At 44.9% G+C, this 16,856-nt stretch overlaps 2 protein-coding genes across 2 annotated transcripts; one reads left to right on the top strand and one right to left on the bottom strand.

Annotated features, from left to right (window-relative positions):
• Nucleotides 1-246: 246 nt before the first annotated feature.
• Nucleotides 247-2,965, top strand: si:ch211-222l21.1 (prothymosin alpha). The gene is made up of 5 exons (XM_056274085.1): nt 247-418; nt 989-1,090; nt 1,548-1,614; nt 1,830-1,903; nt 2,086-2,965. The coding sequence occupies exons 1-5, from the start codon at nt 368-370 to the stop codon at nt 2,158-2,160; spliced, it is 369 nt and encodes a 122-aa protein (XP_056130060.1). The 5' UTR covers nt 247-367; the 3' UTR covers nt 2,161-2,965.
• Nucleotides 2,966-5,444: 2,479 nt separating this feature from the next.
• On the bottom strand, nt 5,445-11,312 carry slc45a1 (solute carrier family 45 member 1). Its single transcript, XM_056274960.1, has 8 exons — nt 10,892-11,312; nt 10,639-10,731; nt 10,282-10,506; nt 8,821-9,710; nt 8,529-8,682; nt 8,179-8,355; nt 7,805-8,010; nt 5,445-5,717 (listed from the first exon to the last, which is right to left on the bottom strand). Exons 1-8 carry the CDS (start codon nt 11,310-11,312, stop codon nt 5,445-5,447), a joined length of 2,439 nt encoding a protein of 812 aa, XP_056130935.1.
• Nucleotides 11,313-16,856: the final 5,544 nt, after the last annotated feature.

The raw sequence follows: 16,856 nt of genomic DNA, 5'->3' as shown, positions 1-16,856 counted from the left end.
AAAATGTTCAAAAGCCAACATGTTGTAAGAAGAAATCGTGGATAAGCGTACAACAGCGCTTTAAAGCGATTGACCAATGAGAGGAGACGTAGGTGGGAGGCGATCGTCGGGAGGGTGGACTTGAAATGATTGGCAGCACGACGCTCCAATAACGCGCTCATTCCGGAGGGATTGTCCAATCGCATTCGGCTTCGACCTGCGGTAGCCAACGAGTGGCTTTTCAAGCAGCCCGACACAAAAGACGAGGCTGGTAGTTATCACTTCTCTCCCAGCTCCTCACAGCTAACCCTCACGCCGAGGCAAGGAGCCAAAAAAAAAAATCTGATTGAAGGGAAAATCTCTATCTAATTTAATTAGGAAATCAACCATGGCTGATACAGCAGTTGACACAACCCCAGCCACAGAGGTTACAGCAAAGGTGGGTTCAAAGATTCAGTTCATTAGTTAAGATTAACGGTAACCGACTGAGTGAACTTGTTATAAAAGATGCTCGCGGACCTCAGTTTGTTGTTGCTAGGTGCGTTTAGGCAGAGGTAACGGCGGGTTCAATGGATAATACAAATGTCAGCGGCGTTGTCGTTACTTTACGGAAAAACCACCAACGAGAGAGAGGGAGAAAAGACGAGTGTTAATCACAAATGACTCTTAACGACCATATTACACGAACTTATTTGTAATGTTCAGCGTCGAGGGGTCACCGGCCGACCGCCGTCTTAAGGCGACCCGAACACGTCCCGCTGAGCACACAAAGCGCTCGCGCTGTTGAGCGGCGCTGCTGTGGGCGGGAAGCCGCTTCAGTCAGTTATCTCTTCTCACACACACACACGCACACACACGTCAGTCAGCGTGGTTTGTAATGGATATGCGAAACTTGGCCAGTTAGAAGTGTGACCTCCAATGGGGGTTTTCTTTTTGTAACGTGAGATCCGTAAAATAAGTTTGGCTTGAATATAAATGTAAATTTACACAACCCTTTCTTGATGGATAGGAGCTGAAGGAGCAGAAGGAGGTGGGAGCGGAGGACCTGAAGGAGGACCTGAAAGAGGACGCGAAGGAGAACTGCGTCGGGGACGCACCTGCCAATGGAACAGTGAGTTGAGGCGCGCGCCGCGGCGACTCGAGGAGGAGCCTCGTGGTCCTTTTGTCTCATCGCGCAGGTGTCGCTGTAGCCCCGCCCCCCTCTCCCCCGCCCGCCCCTCCTGTTTCAGCTGCTCCGCAGGCCGCGCTCTCGCTTTGTGTGGTTTGTGAAACGGAACAGATGTGTGCAAGCAAAGGTTTCTCGGTTTTTTCCCCCAGCTTTCACTTCTGAGAGCTTGTCAGCTATACTTCGCTGGGGGGCTGGTAAACAGCTCTGCACATGCTTCTTTTAAAAGAAGCTCTACAAGCAAGACTTTGAGAAAAAACGTATTTTCAGGGCAAAATGGCTAATCTGATATCCTTGATTAAGATTTGATCCTGCTGTATTGTTTCCTGTTTAGTGATGACCGAGTCATGGCTTGACCTTTTCTTTTTGTCACCGGACTCACTTTTTTCTCATCCTTTTCCAGAATGGTGCCGATCACAGTGACAAAGCTGCTGAGGAGGTAGAAGATGAGGAACACAAGAATGGAGATGGTATGATCATGTTTAGGGGGTGTTACTGTTTTTCAGGAAGTTTATTGGAATAATTATATTTATTGCAGAGAGACTTCTGGACATGATTAGGTTTAATTGCAACAGTGCATGTTGTGATCCTTTGTTTTTAGTTGATTCTCTGAAAAGTGTATCAGTCTTTTTTTTTGTGTCCTTATAACAAATAATTGATTTTACCAAAATAACTGTCACTGCAGGAGAAGCAGAGGAGGCTCCCCCTGCTGAGGAGACTGATGCACAGCCTGTGAAGCGTGCAGCTGAAGAGGAGGAGGTGTGTTCTTACTTTGGTCTACCATCATTATAGACCCCCTTGTTCCATACATTTTTACATTGGGATTTATCAGTTATTTCATTGCCCTTTGATTCAAAGATATATTATTAGTAAAAGGTAGGCACCCTTTTGAACTCCTGACACCCACAAATTTGTTGAACTTGAACTCTGTTTGTCCTTAGGAAACTGTGGATACAAAAAAGCAGAAGACAGAAGCAGAGAATGGAGAATCAAAAGAAGCAGAAGTGGAGGCTTAGAGCTCTGCCCTGCTACTGTGCAGCACTGTCTAGACAGCCTGGTCAACGTCATGTTGTAGAGCTTGTGCTTTCTGTATCTTTGAGATATCTTTTTGTTTGCTCCCAAGTTATCACATTGCACTGGAGTCCTGAAACTTAGTGGCCCCGCCTCCTTTTTTATGAGATGTTATTTATTAGTCTATAAAATGAGCTTTTTTTCTACTTGTACAAATAGGGCCACACTATTAAGAACAGTTTTAGTAAGGTTTTATAAAATCGGTATAAGTTGAGAGCACATTTTCTACTATATTACTGCTGACCAGCTGATTCATTCATATGGGCAGCTGCTCCCCTCCACAAAGGCTCATGTTGACCTCTCAGATTCACTAAAAGACCAAAGATAAGTTTTAAGCAGGGGCTAATCGACGGTTGTTGGCATTATTACTTAAGGCTTTTTGTGTTGAGCTGCTAGTAGTTTAATCCTCTGCCTCACTGCTGCATTCGCCTAACAGATGGCAGAAATGGAGAGGTCGCTTATGCCTCCATAATAAGATTTCTTGACCTTGTTTTGTGGAGGCAGGCTTTGGCATTGTCAATTAACCCCTCTTAAATCTTGAAGCTTTGGTCATTCGTTCTGTATGCATTCCACGCAAGTTTGTACCATTTCTATTCAACCGTTCTTGTTTTTCCTCCAAGTTTATTATGTTATGGCTGGGTAACCCAGTTTTATGTCCAAGTCTGCCTTTCTCAGATTCAGAATGACATTTGGTTACTACAGCCACTGCTTTGTATATTCTGATTAACAAATAAATTGTCTTTTTACTTATGTTTTGTTTTGGGGGGTTTTTTTAAGTGCTGATCACCTGTTCATAGATGATTACTTCTGAAATAACAGTGGTGGCGTTGTAACATGATGTCACTTGACCTAATTTTCTCTAAAAATCTAAAATGGTTGGCTTAGAACTAGGAAGGAACAGGAAAGATTTTCCCACTTGTGAAACGCAAGCGAGAACTCGGGTCCTCTGAGATCCTCTACCTCCCTCACGTGGTACATATTGAAATTGCAGCATGTCAGCTGAGTCGCAGTCTTGCTTGGACGTCCACCTTAAGTCACGCCAAAGAAAAAACTGCAATAAAAGACAAGAGTCCAAAATGGCAAAATCAACATTTTAGTTTCAACTCAACCCTGAAGTAAAGTAGTTGTTACATTAACACTTTGTAATTTGCAGTAGATGGCATCAGAGAACACAATGTAAAAAAAAACAACAATTTCCTTAAGCAAGCTGCAGCAGCATGATCCATACAGTTCCTGTTTCCTTGGAAACACAAGCATGGCATGCACACAGTTGGTTATGGAGCCTATGGCGGACATTCTGCTGAGGCACCCCCGGTTCTGGATGAGCAGTATGATGGGTGCTCAATGTGAGGACCAGCCGGTGAAAATATCAAAAGGATGGCTGAAAACAAGACTGATGTTTGACTTTGTGAAAGAGAGATATCTGGCTTTTGTTTGCCCTACATAAGAATGTACAGGCAATGCAAAGCAAGCTTACTGGATCTGATACAAAAACAAAAATTGAAAAAAGAAATCTGCACTTGCATCCCCCCTCCCCGGTGACCAGATGAGGATGTAGACGTACTGTCTACAACAGAGATATGATGATTAATGCTTCCTGTGATAAAGTTGGTAAACCAATCCCAATGGGTGACTGCAGTACAGTGTGAGCCTCATTGGGTCTAGCATGGTGACAAAAGCCTACAACCAGCATCATGCGCCCTACTGGGGAAGATAAGCACTTGCTGCCGGCAATATAAACCCCAAAAAGTCTTTACTTTTTTCTTGTCCGACTTCATGGTGACCCATTGATAACGAATCTTCTGAGCACTCTTGCCAGTCAAACAACTGTTTTGTTGCTCTTCTGTTTTGTGCGGTTTCCGACTGAATGCTGAATCACACCCCAGTTTCAACTTCTCCTCTTCCTGATAATGACAAGAATCACTGTCATTACAATGGTATGGCGAGGAGCAGGATGACAGCTCACAGTACTGTCCATGGCTTAGTGAGAGCCCAGAGATAATTTGCCACCAGTACACAATTCTCTCTTTGTTTTTTGTTTTTGTTTTTGCTCTTTTTGTTTTTTGTTTTTTTTTTGGGGGGGGGGGGTTTAGAGCAATTGTGTTTACATGTATTAGTGTCAATCAGTCATGGCCATGTGTTTACAAGGAAAATAAATATTAGTCTGGCTGGGGACTTGAGTCATCCAGCACAAAACTGCTTTTTTTTTCCTTTTCTTTTTTTAATGGGATGAGTGCAAAAACGTTACACTGCTGCACATTGTTTGAGTGTGATTATCAAATATGTGTGTTTGTCACATTGCATCAAAAAAGTTGGTATAAATGAAACATGTAAAAAGGTTGCGAGAGTGGCGTTGTGTTATTCAAGGTTTCAATCAATGGTCATTGGCAGCGCATTCAGTTAGTCACTATCATTCAGTCTTGGCTAAAGTGGAACGCTGATGTGCCAACTCAGAGAAACAGGCAGGTAGACATTCCCTTGGCCGTATGACCAAAACAAAAGACTAACACAAAGGCGTTAAGAGACTGTGCCATGGCTCATGCAGGCATTAGGCAACTGAGAGAAGAGGGGAAAGCCGTAGTTATGTGTGGCGGTCAGAATTCTACCCTAAACACTGACAAGCAAGGAAAAGATGATGAAAAGGTTAAACTTTCAGCAGAGAAATCACACACACACACACACACACACACACACACACACACACACACACACACACACACACACACACACACACACACACACACACACACTATTCACATCCTTCACATGCTCACTCACATAGAGGCCACTGGCCGGATATTTATAATCACACACACACACACACACACACACACACACACACACACACACACACACACACACACACACACACACACACACACACACACGTTTGCAGAAGTCACACGTTTCTTGGAAAAGTTAAGAAAAATGCATGGGGCACAAACATTGTATGAAAAACACACTGGTGACGTACACACATTAGAGCAGTGGCCAATGTCTGTCTGTCTATCTGTCTGTCTGTCTGTCTAGCCCTGAGAAGAGCAGTGCCGAGAGGTGAGAGATAATACACGTATGCTGTGCCCTACAGTGTGCGGCAGCGTGTGTGTTGTATGTTGCCTTAGCAGTGTGGGGGGGGAGTCAGAAGGACACAGTGAGCGACAGCGTGAAATGCATGTGGCTAAGAGTGCACGTGAGGTTAAGTAGGTTTAAGTGGGGGGGAGGGGGGTTTCTAAATGTGCACCAATAGTGGCTGGGTCTCGCTTTCAGGGGGCTCACCCTCATGGGGGGGCAGCTGGTACACCACGCAGAGGGACGAGTACAGACAGCCCACGAATGACATCAGGCTCGCAAAATACATCACTCCCTGGGCCCCACCCACCAGCGAGGTTAGAGGTCCCATTGCCACAGAGACGAGGATCTGGGCCAGGAAATACTGGCAGCTGAGCAGAGAGATGTCCACCCCCATCCCTCGCCTGGTCCCCTCCTCGGATGAGCCGCAAAACTACAGGACACGCACAAAACACACACAAGACACATACCTGAGTTACACACTCCGTCCGCTTTTTTCACAACACCACAGCATTATAAAATTCATCCCCGAAAACGCCACCAAGAAGCTTCACTCTGGATCAAGCCGCTTGCCGGTATTGCCAGTATTGCCGTGGCACGACTACTTTTTCCACAAACGATACGGCATTTACTTCACTTGGAAGACTTGAGTAGCCTGTAATGAAAACCCAATTTTATGAAGTGGAGAATCTGACTGCCTCTGCTGCCATATGTGAAAACATTCGACTGTATTGGCGAGCTAGATACGACGCGTGGCGCCACTTCAGACAGCTGTACCGTTCCTCCCCGCCACCGCCGCCACCGCCGCGACCGGAGACGGCGGGAAACAGCTCAGAGGAAGAGACGTGTCGCCCGATCGGGTCAAATATCATCTAGCTAGGCTTCAGACCGCAGGTGAGATGTGTGCATAAAAACAAGTATATTGAGCATCCTTATCAGCATTGTACAATTGTTGGTTGTATTGTATTGACACGCAAAAGTTGTTTAAATAAACGGTGTTGGAAGTACATTTTAAGCTCATTGTAAATCACTTGTAGTATGTAATAGAGGCCTACTCGTCTATAACTATCCATCTGTCAAGAACTTTGTTAAAGAACGTGTCAAGAATGTACGTGTTTATTTGTGAATTTCAAAAGTCATTAATAAATAAATTTGTACATAAATGGAGTTTGCAAGTGTTCAGACAAGCGCTTGACTCAGCTGCGTCGCTGTCAGCTGCTGCTGAGACTCAAATCATGAGCAGTATGGTGAATACAGGTAACGTGGGACACTTCAGTTTCATCATCTTCATCTTTATGTGTAAATACTTCCATTACTAAAAATCAACTCTAATAAACTCTATAATAAGTGTCCACAACTCTGACATTTAAGCCATCCATCCATCCATCCATTATCTAAACCGCTTATCCTGCTCTCAGGGTCGGAGGGATGCTGGAGCCTATCCCAGCAGTCAATGGTCGGCAGGCGGGGAGACACCCTGGACAGGCCGCCAGGCCATTACAGGGCCAACACACACACACACACACACACCAAGGGACAATTTTGTACAGCCGATTCACCTGACCTACATGTCTTTGGGAGGAAACTGGAGCACCCGGAGGAAACCCACACAGACACGGGGAGAACATGCAAACTCCACACAGAGGACGACCCGGGACGACCCCCAAGGTTGGACTACCCCGGGGTTCGAACTGAGGACCTTCTTGCTGTGAGGCGACCGCACGAACCACTGCACCACCGTGCCGCCCACATTTAAGCCATTTGGATCATATTTTAAAACGATGCAAAATGTGAATTACCAGAAAGTGTCTCACTTTACCTGTATTCACCCTGCGTATTTAGATATTATAATTTTCTTAATTGGGCTTCATGCTTCTTGACCACCCTATAGGGTTTTGGGTTTACCAACCATAGTAAAAGAAAAATAAATTCTGTGGGAAACTGGTACATTGCAGTTATATGATCCATATTTGCATTGTCAAAATATTTCACATTTAAACCTACAATAACCACACAGTTCAACAACAGGTAGCTTCATGGGTCCTTAAGCTAATGCATACACCATACTGGGCTTGGTGAGACAGTTTGACAATACAACTATTACACTGGGATGGCACCAATGTGTGTGTGTGTGTGTGTGCCAGATTTTCTATCCTAATGGGGACCAGCAAAACCTAAAACCACCTACCTGTGGGGACATTTTATGGGCCCCCATGAGGAAAAGGGTCTACTTTAGGGTTAGGACTTGGGTTTAGGGTTAAGGTTAGAATTAGGTTAAGGTCAAGGTCAAGGTTAAGGTCAAGGTTAAGGTTAAGGTTGAGGTTAAGGTAAGGGTTAATGTTAGGTGTACAGTTATGATGGTTAAGGTTAGGGTTAATAATATGAATGTAGGCAATGAGGGGTCCTCACAAGTATAGGGTGACATGGTGTGTGTGTTTGTGTGTGTGTGTGTGTGTGTGTGTGTGTGTGTGTGTGTGTGTGTGTGTGTGTGTGTGTGTGTGTGCGTGTATGTCTACTGACCTGAGGGCTCTGGTAGTATTCACACAGCAGAGAGTAAGGCAGCGTGCATAAAGAGGAGAAGAGCACCCCATAGGTGACACAGAGAGAAAGTACCACATAGAGGTTGGTGGAGAGCGTGGCCAGGCCCGTGCCCAAACCAAATGCAAGGTAGGCGAAGAAATAGAGAGAACGGAGGGAGAAACGCTCCTCCAGTTTCTCCAGTATGGCTACAAGCAGAGAAGGGATGGAAGCATTGAAGCAGGGAACGAGAAACACAGAGACGAAATGTGTAGTTGTGCGTATAATGGTAGACAGAACACGAGGACAACTGGCTTTCCCGACCAGTGCTGAGTCCCAAGATGCAGTTTGATTAAAGCTGTGCGTCAAAGGCTCACCTGAATAAAAAGCAGCACTGAATGCATAGATGCACATGCCCCAGCAGCCCATGCTGACCCCAGCGTTGTAGCGTTGGTAGGCCTCTGAGTCATGGGGGGCTTTGGGGTCTCCCTCAAACACGACTTCTCCCATGAAGTCGGTGTAGAACAGCAGCATGCCCTCAAAGGACAGCCAGCCTAGACAGGAAACAGAAAGAAAATCCCAACAAAACAACAAACTGAGCAAAAACTAAACAAAACACACACGCTCCCGTACAGAGCAAGAGAGATTAAAGGAAGACTGAGAGACTCCCGGAGACCCCCATTTATCAAAACATTGCTGTGTTCTTGTAAAAATAACATTTTCTTACCCAAAAAATGGTTAGTGCATAAGCTCCGCAGGGAGGGAGGCATCTTATAGATGGCCACACACAGCAGCTTCATTGACATCTGGGAGTCTGCTGTTTCCACATTCTCACTCAGATCACTTTCATAGCGCACGCCATTCAGCAAAATGTTGGCAACCTTTTTTTTTTAGACAAAATCAATATTGCATCTCATTAAAAACTGCAATCAGCATTCACCTTTACCCACGTGTATTTATAAACAAATGGCTACTCAGTTTATAACATGCAAAACGGAATGTTTTGAAATATGATTGACCTGTTGGCTGAAGGTCACAGTTCTCCTGCGTCCATTCTCCATCCCGATAGTCTGGGTTGCAACTGGGTCCTCCAGCAGTGCAAGACTTTGCGGGCGTTTCAGGATACCAGCAGATGAGCCTCGATGGCCACCAGCACCAGGGTGAGCTCCAGCTCCGGTCTCAGATGCTCCATGAGACTGGGATTCTCCTCCAGGCTGAGGCTCCTCTGCAGGCTGAGGCCCAAAATTGGGTTGAGACCCCTCTACAAGCTGGGACCCACCATCCAGGTTAGACTCTGGCCCTTGCGTAGACTCCTGAGGTGTGTCGCCTGGAGGCAGGGGCCTGGCTTTGCAGTCCAAGTCCAGTGGCAGTGGCGTCTGCTGACCTGTGTAACAGTCTATGAGCACGCTGTCTATGTAGGAGGTTCCCAAGGAGGAGGCAAACTCATTTATGCCAGTAAGAGAGTTGTCCCTACTTATAAAGCTACCATATTTAGGAGTGAGGGGGCTGAGGGGCGATATGGGGCTGGTGAGGCCAGCACAGAGACGCGCATTGGCACTGCAAGAGTGGCCCAGCGGGTCAGGATGGCGTGAGTTGGACTCTGAAAATTGGTAGTTGTAAAAACCTTCCTCTTCTTCCTCCAGTCCTAACGTTGCTCCCGGGGGTACCGGGGGGGACGGAGGAAGAGGGAGGCTGGGGCTTTTAAGATGACCTTTGCTGGAGTCTTTCGGAGGCTGGGTCTTCGGAAGGGGACGCTCAGGGATACTGGTAAGAGTCATCAGCATGGTAACCACCAGAGTGACACTTGTGAAAAGGTATATGACCCGTAGCTGTCCTCCCATCAACCTTCCAAACTCAGTGTGGTCCCAGTTGATTCCTCCGACAATGTAACCAAATCCGCCCCCGAGTCCTGTGTGGTGTGGTTGACACACAACAAAGTTGGAACGTGCCCATCTGATACATCTCTTGTTGTAGTGTGAGCTATTTTACATCTCAATCTTAGCTCTATTCTCTATAAAACATTAGGCGTTAATTCAACCTTATCATTTAGAATCTTTCAATGGTATTGTATCAGGATGCTCCTGATGAGCAGGTTGGCGCCTTGCATGGCAGCCTCCGCCATTAGTGTATGAATGTGTGTATATGTGAATGTGAGGCATACACTTTATACTGTAAAGTGCTTTGAGTGGTTGGCAGACTAGAAAAGCACCATATAAATGCAGTCCATTTACCAATCAGTTAAACCCTAGCTGGATTCTTGAATATAGTATTTTTTCATATGTAAGCAAATATCATAGTATATATTAATAACAAGTAAAATTCCCTTTGATGGTCATGATAATTATATTTTTCATCTCACCCCAGCACCTTCTGTTCTCTGTCTGCTAAATCATGTTTATAAAACAAAACTTCGAGCTCCAGCATGCTAACGTCATGCTGACAAGGCAACCTTATAACCTGACTACGTTTGATGTGCCGACCTGCCAACAGCGCATGGATGTTCAACCCCCGGTCCTGGTCTTCTGGGCTGCACACGTCCATCATGTAGGCATGGCTGGGGTTGTCTGCCGAGTCAGCACTGAAGTCCATCAGGACCACTCCACACACTGTCAGGATAATACCCCACTTGTGATTCAGTGCTGTGTCTGCCACAGCACCACCAATGTCCCGTCCATTCAGCACCAGAGTTAGACCAAGCAGCGCTCCTGTTGAGGAAAAAGTAGAGGAAGCAAAGTTTATATAGGGTGACTTTGACTCTGGACCACCAGTTCAAATCGGTTTGCACTGCTAAAGTCTATTGGAAGAATCGTGAAGACGTATTGTGCAACTTTTTCTACCTATGGCCAGGGCAAAGATGAATGGTCTCCTTCGTCCAAACCGAGACGTGCAACGGTCACTCCAGGCTCCCAGGAGTGGCTGAACGAGGAATCCTTCCAGATGAAGAGAGGAACCAACAGTTTAGAGCTGCTGAATGAGTGCTGCATAAGAGTATAGCTATCAACAAATCAGTTAACATCTTGTGACAGTTGACATCAGAGCTACTCACATGTCCACCAATGAATGTGTCATCTCCCATTGCTTTTCACTTACCCAGTATAGGACTAATAAACCACACCAGACTATAGAATTGGTCTGGCAGACCCATCTGTAGAAGCACAGGGGTCACATAGGCTGTTTCCATTGCGTAGCTGAATTCAATACCAAACAGGATGCAACCATTAAAGAGCAGCTCGGGGAAAGTGCGTCGCGGCGGAAGCTCACTTAGGTCGAGCTGGTCCAGGGGACAGGGTGTATTCGGCGGCGGAGGTGGTGAAGGCCTAATGAGCTTCCGACGCTTTGGGTGTCTTTGGAAGTTATTGGCGCGGTGACTGAGATGCCGGGTGGTGGACGTTGGGAAGCTCGCCGTTTTTGGGAGCGAAGTCCTCCAGACAACTTCCTGAGCTGCAGCTGACCTCCCTCCCGGACTAGCCAACAAAGGGTCACTGGGGGTACTCATGCCTGGAGAAGACATCGCTCTCATCCCAGGTGACTCCAGCATACAAGAGGATGACCCTTTAAAAAAAAAACAAAAAAAACAGGACAACGACATTAAGTTAACGCTTCATTAGGATTAAAAAAAAAGATTTAGCAAGTGGCGGTGTTTAATTTTCAACTGGATTTGAGATCACTACAATACGCCATAACCGTGGGAACAACTTGGTGCTGATGATATGGGTATAGCCAAGGATATCATCTTCACCAGTTGAGGACACTGCAGTCATCATCAGACAGCGTTGACGGCACACCTCATGGACACGAAGCACTGCAACCAATGCGCATGTTGAAAGTGGTGTGCGCAAAGCCCACGTGCCGGGAGAGCCTGAATACAGCAGTATGAAGCCCGTGAAGCCCGTGAAGCTCGTGAAGCTCGTGAAACCCGTTTCCGCTTTAATTTTTCATGGAGGATCTCCAAGCCGCCTACAAAGGATCCGCCGGGGATGCCATACTGGCTTTCAAACCCATCTCAGTGCCGGAAATTGTGTATTTATTGCAGTATTACTAAAATATAACGGGGGGGGGGGGGGATACACACGTTACCAAATAGTTTAACGCTGGCTGTGTGTTTTTCTTTTTAGCCATTTCGGGTCATTTTCTTCGATTTGCCACCTGCATCTCGAGGTGAAGATTACACAATCGGAATTAACTCTCGTGGTCGAAGATGAGGCAGACGTGCAAACGGAAACGTGAAAGATAATTACCTTATCGGGGCGGTCCGTCACTTATAGCGGCGCACACAGTGTAGGTGAACACATCTGGCATGTTTATGCTTTATAAGAATGTACGAGGTATCACAGGATTCATGTTTTGTTTTCCTTTGATGCGCTCAACCCCCGGCTCTCTCCTCCGTCCCTTCTCCTTCCCCCTCTAATCCCCCCTGTCTCCCCCCCGCCCCCGTCGATTCTTCTTTCTCCCGGTCCGTGACGTCACGCCCCTCCCGCCCGGTAGACCTGCAGCATCGGAGCACCGAAAGGTCCCGTTCACTGATAACGCCATTAAGGCTTGGCTTACAATGTCGAACTATCGGAGATGTGATGTGTACAACTACGACGACAGCGGCTGTTCAAAGGTGTGCCATGTTCACTGGCCCATCGTCTTTGTCCACACCTTTCCGTCAGAGCGGCTCGGTCCAGGTTAAGTAGGTTAATAGTATTGTACCAGGACATGACGTGATCACTTGCCATGGGCTCTTCAATGTGATAGCAAGAGCAGATGCCTGAATCGGATTCACTGTCAATAGTTTCCCGTTAAGATCATCTGTGGTTAATTTATTGCCTATATGAGGAACATCACACAGACGTTAAGATCATCTGTGATTATTGCCTATATGAGGAAGATCACACAGGCGTTAAGATCATCTGTGATTATTGCCAAGATGAGGAAGATCACACAGGCGTCAAGATCATCTGTGATTATTGCCTATATGAGGAACAAGATCATCTGTGGTTATCTTATTGCCTATAAGAGGAACATGACACAGGCATTAAGCTCATCTGTGATTATTGCCTATATGAGGAACATCACACAGACGTTAAGATCATCTTTGGTTATTGCCTATAAGAGGAACATGACACAGGCGTAGTTAGTCAGGTGGGGCCTGCCGGAAAGGAGCCACTCTGTGTTTGATAACATCACCCCTGGGGAAGTACAGTGAGATGGGAAACTGGGTCGATTCTGTGTCAGGAGTATTCCTCAAAACCAGAGGATTTTTCAGATGTTGGAAACAAAGGGAATACAGTCTAGGCACCAGTAAAATCTTCTCACATTTCAGTGTGCCATGATAATTCACAACTCACACATCATGACTAGCTGTTTTGTCATTTATCCATTGTAAGGCGTTAGTCACTAGTCTGACTGTCACTGGTCGCTGTCATAAAGCCACTACTTGCCATTAGAATAAGCACTAATTACTCGTCACTCTTCTTTTACTATAAATAATTCAATAAACACTAGTTCTTTTAACTATCGTAAAAGCAATAGTCACTATTGTTATAGTATCTTTTTTAGAAACTAGCAGCTTCACAATAGCGACTAGTTTTTAAAAAAGATAAGCACTAGTGTTTAAATTTTAGTGACTAACAGCCCATAGCTCACCAGCAGGTTCGGTGCAGACTGGTTCATGAGACAGGTTCCTGTTCGTCAAATCAATAACGCTTGTGTGAGTCATACCACTGCTATGACTCTAATACTGTTAAAGGCTACATGAAATATACATTTTTTTTGTCCCTGTTAGTGTCCCTGTTATTTTAAATGAGTAAAGTCAGATTAGTAATGATTTGGCTACAAGTTTTGATTTACACATTAGATATCAACTGGTTTTTTGGTTCATTTTTTTTTCTCATTCGTATAATCAATTCATACGTCATTCATATTTTTCTCACTGTACTCATGTATTCTCCTTTATAAAGTTCACTAATTCATTGTTTATAAAAGTAATTTGTTTTAATGTTTAACTGCACTTGCAGCAGCAAGTACAGTATATATTGTAACAGATATGTGTATTTTCACAGATTGTACGTAGGAATTCCCATCCTGTGCAGCTAGAAAGCTGCCGGTGTACCTGTGTGGCAGGTATAGCTTTATGCAACCATGTGGCAGCACTTCTTTACCAGACGGCCCATTATTCCCAGCTGAGGATCACCTCTGTTCCCCCAACACACAGCTGCACGGAAACTGAATGGAGGTGGCATAAACCAAGAACCATGGTAACTAACTTTCTTAACATGGTACTTTTATTTTATCTATGGATATTTGTTTATGAGGGCGGCACGATGGTGCAGTGGTTAGCGCTGTCACCTCACAGCAAGAAGGTTCTGGGTTCGAGCCCTGGGGTAGTCCAACCTTGGGGGTCGTCCCGGGTCGTCCTGTGTGGAGTTTGCATGTTCTCCCCGTGTCTGTGTGGGTTTCCTCCGGGGGCTCCGGTTTCCTCCCACAGTCCTAAGACATGTAAGTCAGGTGTATTGGCCATACCAAATTGTCCCTAGGTATGAATGTGGGTGGGTGTGTGTATGTTGGCCCTGTGTGATAGTCTGGCGGCCTGTCCAGGGTGTCTCCCTGCCTGCTGCCCAGTTACTACTGGGATAGGCTCCAGCATCCCTGAGAGCAGGATAAGTGGTTTGGAAAATGGATGGATATTTGTTTATGTTTATTGAAAACTTGTTTTTGTTTAAATGCAGGGTGTTAAACCTGGTCTGGTGAATGACATGGTGATTCTTTCAGCCAGACCTCGAGAAAGGAGACTGGTAGAAGGCATCAGGTTATTATTATTATTATTGTTGTTGTTATTATTAAAATATATTTTTGTAATCTTATCAGTAAGATAACAGATAAATTAATCATCTGCTACATTATAGGATAAATATTATTTTAGCATTTATTGGTAGTATTCATACTGTCAGTCAATCAAGCAAGAAAGTCCAAACCTGATCTTTTCAGACTTTTCACGCAAATAGTAGGTTCAAAACCTTACTTTTTAAACCAGCCTACAGCTAAGTTCATAGTGTGTGTGTGCGTGTGCGTGTGTGTGTGTGTGTTTTATATATTTTGCTATTTTTATATATTCTGCTCTGATTGTTGTTACTTTTAATTAATCAGTGTTTATGGCACTTTTATTTTGTTTACTAACTCAGTTTTAAACTTGTCTGTACTTTTATAAAATTCGCCTGTACTTTTTATTTTTGTGGGGGGGGATTTTATTGTTTTATTGTGTGAAGCACTTTGTGTTAAATTTGTTTGTATGAAAAGTGCTATACAAATAAAATCTGATTCATCGATTGACAAATAAGGTCTTTCTACTACTCCTTAAATACAAATAAGGTATTTCTTTATTCTCAGCTGTTTCATTTGAATGTATGCTTTAGCTTACTTTATGCAAACAATGCTTTCTGAGTGAGAATGAGTCATGCCTGAACTTTCCATGCTCAGGGTGGACGAGGTCTTCAGTGACCTTTCTAGTGATGTGGCTCCTCTCATAACAACTATGGCCATAGCCGATAATGTGCCTCTGGCAGAATCTAGTTCGGTAAAGTGCGAGAAGGAAGTGTGTTGTCCTATCACTTGCCAACAAAGACAGTGATGAAAACCCGTCCACCCACAGATGCCCCTTCTCCCCCACTGCTGCCACTTTCTGGTTACAAGCTGGGACCCTCTACCTGTTCCTTCGTCTGCTCTGAGCATCAGCAGTTCCACATGATGTCCCTGGCAACATCATTCGAGACAGCTCACAAAATTGAGAACAGCACAAAACAGCAGAGTTCCTGTGTAGAGTGGCACCAACTAAGGTGGTCCCACATCACCTCCACCAAATTCGGAGAGGTCTGTCACACCAGGGGACTGACCTCTGCTGAAAATCTGGCAAAGAGGCTTCTGAGACCCAGCCATCAGACTGCACACATGAGGAGGGGGCTGGACATGGAACCTGCAGCAGTAGAAGAGTACTGCAGAGCAAGGGAGGTCAATCAATATCCTTGTGGGTTCCTTATCCACCCTTACGCACCTTGGATGGGGTCATCACCTGATGGCATAGTGTATGATCCAAAGGGGCAGCCAGAGTTTGGCCTTGTTGAAATTAAATGCCCAAATGTTTCGAGTTATGTGGACTACCCATACATCAAGATCAGTTAGGGCACACATACACTAAGGAAATCCCATCTGTACTTTTTGGCAGAACCAGTCAGCTGTTAATTTCTGGACTTGAATGGTGTGACTCTGTTGTCTACACACAGGAAGACACGTTCATTCAGAGGATTCCCAGAGACAAAGAAATCACAATCAAAGAAAAAATTGACTATTTCCTTTTTTTATTTTTACCTCTACGCTTCCCTGCACTAGAGAACTGCACTGCACTGCAACTACAGTATCTGTTATAGAAAGGTAAATGAGCAGAACTGACGGGTGGGTGACCAAAGAAAAATATGAGTATCACTTAAATTGAACAAAGTGAATGTATTTCAGTAAACCAATATCTAATAACTTGAACAGTATAAAACAGATTTCGTGTAGTGTATATAAAAATAACTGCTATTTACAAGATTCACATTTTATCCTCAAGATAGTATACAACTCATTTCATCATCACTAAACAAAGTGAAATGATTTCAGTAAACCAATATCAAACAACTCTAACGTAAAAAACAGACAATGCTATAAGGACAACAAAACAAGACAATACTCAACAATATAAAACAGAAATTGTTCTACTCAAACAACGCCGGAACCGCTCCTTTCTTAAACACTCGCCGACCTGTCTCAGACCCTGGCTCACGAACATCCCCTTTTTCAAAATGCCGGCTACAAACGCGGGAATGGTGGCTAATGGTGACGTTGTCCCTCCAGATAGCGACAATCCATTTTCACCTGGTTTCCGCATCGGAGTGACACGTATGAAAACTAAGTACGTTATTGTACTTACTGAATGCTTGGCATACCGGTACGTTGAAACTTAAACTTCTTTTTCTGAGACGGCATCGCCATTTGACAAAAATCATATGAACAGTATGGACAGCGGAAGCGGAGCGGA

Source organism: Lampris incognitus, chromosome 2 (genome assembly GCF_029633865.1).
Source record: "Lampris incognitus isolate fLamInc1 chromosome 2, fLamInc1.hap2, whole genome shotgun sequence".
Classification (NCBI taxonomy): domain Eukaryota; kingdom Metazoa; phylum Chordata; class Actinopteri; order Lampriformes; family Lampridae; genus Lampris; species Lampris incognitus.
This window is presented reverse-complemented; position numbering and strand designations above follow the sequence as displayed.

Excerpts from the sequence above, each read along its gene's own strand:
- si:ch211-222l21.1 (XM_056274085.1), top strand. The coding sequence starts at position 368 with ATGGCTGATACAGCAGTTGACACAACCCCAGCCACAGAGGTTACAGCA. Across the intron at positions 419-988 it reads CCACAGAGGTTACAGCAAAG|GAGCTGAAGGAGCAGAAGGA; the intron begins GTGGGTTCAAAG and ends CTTGATGGATAG. Across the intron at positions 1,091-1,547 it reads ACGCACCTGCCAATGGAACA|AATGGTGCCGATCACAGTGA; the intron begins GTGAGTTGAGGC and ends ATCCTTTTCCAG.
- slc45a1 (XM_056274960.1), bottom strand. The coding sequence starts at position 11,312 with ATGTCTTCTCCAGGCATGAGTACCCCCAGTGACCCTTTGTTGGCTAGT. Across the intron at positions 10,732-10,891 it reads GTTTATTAGTCCTATACTGG|GATTCCTCGTTCAGCCACTC; the intron begins GTAAGTGAAAAG and ends TTCATCTGGAAG. Across the intron at positions 5,718-7,804 it reads AATACTACCAGAGCCCTCAG|TTTTGCGGCTCATCCGAGGA; the intron begins GTCAGTAGACAT and ends CGTGTCCTGTAG.